This window comes from Pygoscelis adeliae, unplaced genomic scaffold (genome assembly GCF_000699105.1).
Source record: "Pygoscelis adeliae isolate BGI_AS28 unplaced genomic scaffold, ASM69910v1 Scaffold402, whole genome shotgun sequence".
Taxonomy (NCBI): Eukaryota; Metazoa; Chordata; class Aves; order Sphenisciformes; family Spheniscidae; genus Pygoscelis; species Pygoscelis adeliae.
This window is the reverse complement of record NW_008824411.1, coordinates 4175364-4180000: the sequence shown is the minus strand read 5'-3', so window position 1 is coordinate 4180000 and position 4637 is coordinate 4175364. Positions and strand designations below refer to the sequence as shown.

At 53.5% G+C, this 4637-nt stretch overlaps 1 protein-coding gene across 1 annotated transcript in view; it reads left to right on the top strand.

The window, feature by feature from the left end:
• Nucleotides 1–4075: 4075 nt before the first annotated feature.
• The window catches only part of UAP1 (UDP-N-acetylglucosamine pyrophosphorylase 1), a 9321-nt gene continuing 8759 nt past the window's right edge, over nt 4076–4637 (top strand). The window contains exon 1 of the mRNA XM_009320686.1: nt 4076–4164. Coding sequence (XP_009318961.1) covers nt 4076–4164 — 89 coding nt within the window. The remainder of the gene's footprint in view (nt 4165–4637) is intronic.

The window sequence follows — 4637 nt, the reverse complement described above, 5'->3', positions numbered from 1 at the left end:
GCCCTGCTTTTGAGTCATCTGTGAAGGAGAGATGCAAAGGACTTAACTGGGCTTTGAAACCTTTACTGCTGCTTTGTGATGTGCAGAGGAGGCCGGGATGGCTTTCAGCGTGTGCTTGTGTGTGTGTTGTGCTTGCTCGTTTACATTGGGTGTGTGGCTTTGCCCTGACGGGCGCTCAGGTGGCAGGACTGGTGAGTATGGGAGCCTGGGAGGCTGAGCAGATCTTGGCAAGCACTTTTAAGTGATTTGAAATGAGACCACTTAAAGTCTTGGCCTTAGCACTTGACTTTGCTCTGGAGAGAGGATTTCTTTGTTAAGCTTTCTTATAATGCATGTGCTCTTCTCCAGTGCGGAGGAGGAGGAAGGTTTCCCTGCCTTTTGTTGATATCTACGGTAAGTAAAGAACCAGAAGCACCATCCTCTCTAAACTAGACCAGGAAGACTTTTGAGTCTTCACATCACGTAGAGCAGAGAGGGGCAGTGAAATCAGATCTGCTGAGCCTATGGCGTTACCCTGTCGCCGTCTTGTGACCCAAGAAGAGCCATCTGTCTGACCTGGCACAGATGGCATGCTGGGCTTAGGCAGAGTGGGTGACGCTGCCTGCGGTGAGCTGAACTGGCTTGTATGCCTGGAGTGGGCAGGGAGTGATGGCAGATACGTGTTGTCAGAGCAGTGCCAGCCATGGTCCCAACACAACCTGTAAGCACTTTGTAGCCTGAGGTGATGTGAAAACCCTGTCGTGTGGAGTCATCTTTCTAGCATATACCCTGTGCTGGCACTGATGCTCCCTAGCTCTGATGCCAAATCATCTGTAATACATAAGCATCTTTAGGTGATATTTTAGGAAAGGAGTGCTACAGCACGCAGTATTCTTTGTGTCTCAGCAGGAGTCTGCCCTGTGAGTCTCACAAGAAAGAACAAATATTTGTCTGTCGTAGGTCCCATGCTTGGCTTTTCTGTGTTGTGCGTTTTGGTTTTGGATTAACCCATTAGACTTGTAGATTAGAAGCACTGACACTTTTGGTCCTTTATAGGTTACACAAAGGGCCTGAGGCAATCTGAGATCCTGTATGGAAAGGGCTCACTCAGTCATCAGACTTGACTGGCCAGGAGAAGGTCTTTCCTAGTGTCGGGGACAACAGCCACATGCTTTTGGGTAAAAAAAAAAAAACTGGGCGAGCAGCATCACTGCTCCCTCCAGAGCAAGCTCTCTGCTCATGTGGCTGTAATGCACAGGCAGAAGCTCGCTCAGGCATCTGCTGGCCTGGGTGGCTGTTTCCCAGGGGTGTGCAAACCCATACACCCCGTGGAGCCTCTCCCTGCAGGGGTGGGCACTTTGCTCCTGGCAAGCGCAGCGTGAAACAGCCCTACTTAGAGGGGGACCAGCTTGCAGCCCTGGTACCAGTTTTAGTGAGGAGGAGAGCCCTCGTGAATTCTTTTCTCCAGCTGAAATACTTGCGGGCAGCTGCCTGAACTGTCTCTGATCTTCCCTGGAATAATACCTGAATTACCTTGCAGTTTACTTTTTGCATCTTGCTGATGCTGGACTTGCTGGAATCCTGCACTTAGAAGTTCCTCTTGATTTTTGCCCTGTGCGTGCGTGTGCGGTGTGTCAGAAGATCCGATGTCTGTAGCATTTCATGAGTCTGAGTTACTCTCTGTGCTGGTGTACAGGCCTGTCTACTGTGGCCCTTCCCAAACTCCCCTAGAAAGGACCAATCTCTTTGAATTTTTCTGTTGCCTTTGAGGTGGTAGGTTTTCCAGGGAAAAAATATCCCACAATGAGTTTCAAGGTGTGATTTGCTGATCAGACTTTTTCTGGGAATGATGCCACTTTGGTGTACATAGCTGTAAAGCAGCTTCGCATAGATGGGGTGTGTGATTCATCACTTTTAATTTAACTGTCCTTGCAGTGAAGCACCTTTTAGTGTCTGGGAGGAATTGGATGATTAACTGGATGAGGGTTTTTCCGATGTGAAGAGCAGTGTTTAAAGTATTCTAAGTATTGGTAGGTATTGGCTGACCTCCTCAGCTCTGAGTTGTTGCTGTCCCTGGCGGGCTGAGCCAGGGGTGAAAGCACTTTGGCCCAGAAATTCAGGTGTTGAATGCCATCGTGTCAGCAGCATTAAGCTGGCTGCGTGTGTGCCTGTCAGCTGGCAGAGGCAGACCCGAGAGCTCCTGCCCCGCTGAGTGCCAGCCCGCGTGGGGATGCGGGGAGCTCCCCTTGGTGCAGGGTGTGAGGTCTGTCACCTACAGCGGTACCAGGACAGGGAGTTGCCAGGGTGCGGGTGCAGAACTTAAATGCGTTTAAGTTCTCACATGCATTTGTCTAGGACTATGAGCTGCTCTGTCATCTTTCAAGCATATCTCTCTTTCAGTCAGAATTGTGCTTTGGATTTGCAACTAAAGAGCCGTACCAGGATTAATCTTTAGAGAGGAGCTACAACCTGTTCCTGCAGCATGGTAGAGCTGTTCCACCATAGTTTGGCTGGGGTTTTGTTCAGCTGCTTTAATAGGAGCTAAATAAATCTTCAAGATGCAAACTCTTGCCACCAGATTTTCTCTCCGGATGCTCATTGACCAGGCTTGAGCACTGAGCTGGGCAAAAACCCCAAAGCTGCTTTTTTTTTATTTTCCTCGTGGCAAGAATTGAAGATGCTGATCCCTGTCCTGTCACTGGATCCAGCCCCTGGCTTCCCTCCACAGGCTGTGGGGTACAGGGAGGTTTAGAAACTCCTCAGAGCAGAAGCATTTTATCATTATCCTTCACTCTCTGCCTTCAGAGTCTTTTTCTATCAAGCTGAAGCTCCCTCTGGTTTCTCAGCGACCTATTGGTTGCTTGGCATATTTTTCAGCCCTGCTAAACCCTGTGAGTTTCTTAACTCTAGATTGTATCTGAAGTGTGTGCGGTGATTCAGTCCAAGGCATCTGTCGCGGTGTGTGCCTGGATGGGCCTGGCTTTCCTCGTCTCCACATTACTGCCTGCTTGAGTCGCAGAAGCGTTGAGGCTTTCCACTCAGATGCTTGCTGGGTTTCTCGATCTGTGCTGCTGACACAGTTCCCTCCAAAGAGCCTTCGGTGTAGCACTGACCTGTGTGGTCCTAGCTAGGCAACAGCTAGACATGAAAACCCGCAGGCTGCCTTTGAGGGAGGAATCTGCTTTCGGGGGGGGAAAGGGATGAAAGATGAAGCCTCTGGAGACAGCCAGGGAAGGCTGGCGCTGCTCCGTGGGGTGCCAGGGCAGGCACCTGGCCCTCCTCCCTGGGAGGAGGCAGTCCAAGGGGCTGCATCCCCGTGGAGCGTGTGTGTGAACGGGAAACGCGTTGGCGCTCAGCTATTCCTTGGTGGTGGTTGGGTTTTGTAGCTGATCTGACATGAAATGTCACTGCCAATCAAAGAATAGCCGTCCTTCCTCTGCCACCGATGTCTGTGTGGGAGCAATGAGGGAGGGAGAAAGTTCTTTACACTTCCACCTATTTATTGTATGCAAGGAGGGTAACTGGTTTTTAAATCGCTGGCCGAAGCACAAGTCCGCTCCGATCTTAGTTCTGTTCCTGATTTTATTCTCCCTGGTCTCCAGCCTCCTAACAGCATAGCCTGAGCACTGTGTTGCACCCAGGTTGTCTTTCCAGAGCGTTCAGTACACTTCCTCCCTCTGTGCCAGATCCTGTAACCGCGTGCCTCCCTTCGGGTTAGATGTCAACTGTTGTATCCCGTCACGCACTGTTGCTGAGCAGATGTGTGCTTGATACAGGTGATTAATAAATGATGCTTCAGTACAAAGTGGTTGTCCAGCATGCTTTTCTTGCGGGACCGCCGGTGAAATGCCACGTAGCTGAGCAAGTTCTTTATCGCCCTGCGCCAGGGCCTCCGTCTGGGGGGGACGGGGCTGTGACCCAGCCAGGGTGGTGCTGGCATCTTGCGCTTGGCACCCGCAGCTGTGGGGACTCGGTCGCCCCTTGCTCAGCCCCACCAGCGCGGCTGAAAATCCTGGTGGGAGCGCCGGGTGACCTTTGCCCGGCCGGAGCCCGCCGTCGCTCGGGGCTGTGCCTCCTGCGGCAGCACCGCTTACTCATGCCGCGCATGGGCGCTTTCCGCGCCTGCTCTGGTGTAACGGTTTCCGAAGTGATATCATCCGGAGGGAAAATCGCCTCTCGGCTGACGTGGGCCGCTCCCCCGGGAGATGAGGCTGTCAGTTGACCAGCTCCGGGCGGTGCGTGGCGGCAGCCGGAGCCAGGGGGGGATGCGTGGGGTGAGGCGGCGGCAGCCTGACCAGGTTTTGTGCTGCAGCCCGCGCTGATTTTACACGCTCTCCTAATTGTGGGGCAAAGGATCTCCGCAGCGGTGTGCGCTGGGGCTGACCCCGGCAGGGCTCCTGGGGCACGGCTGGCCGAGAGGGCTGCTCTCTGTGGGGCTCCTCCTTTGCAGAGACCCTGCCTGCCCTTTTTGGGGTGGTTTTTTTGGTGGATTTCGGGTTGTTTTCCCTGCGTGCCCCTACCCTCTTGCTGCAGGAGGGGAGGGGGACTGCTGCCAGCCCCACCAGCGTGGAGACCGCTGCCCCGCGCCCCTGCCCGGGGGCTCCCTGGAAGGCCCGCCCTTCTCCTGCCCGGGGGCAGGCGGCGGCCGCAGCTCCCAT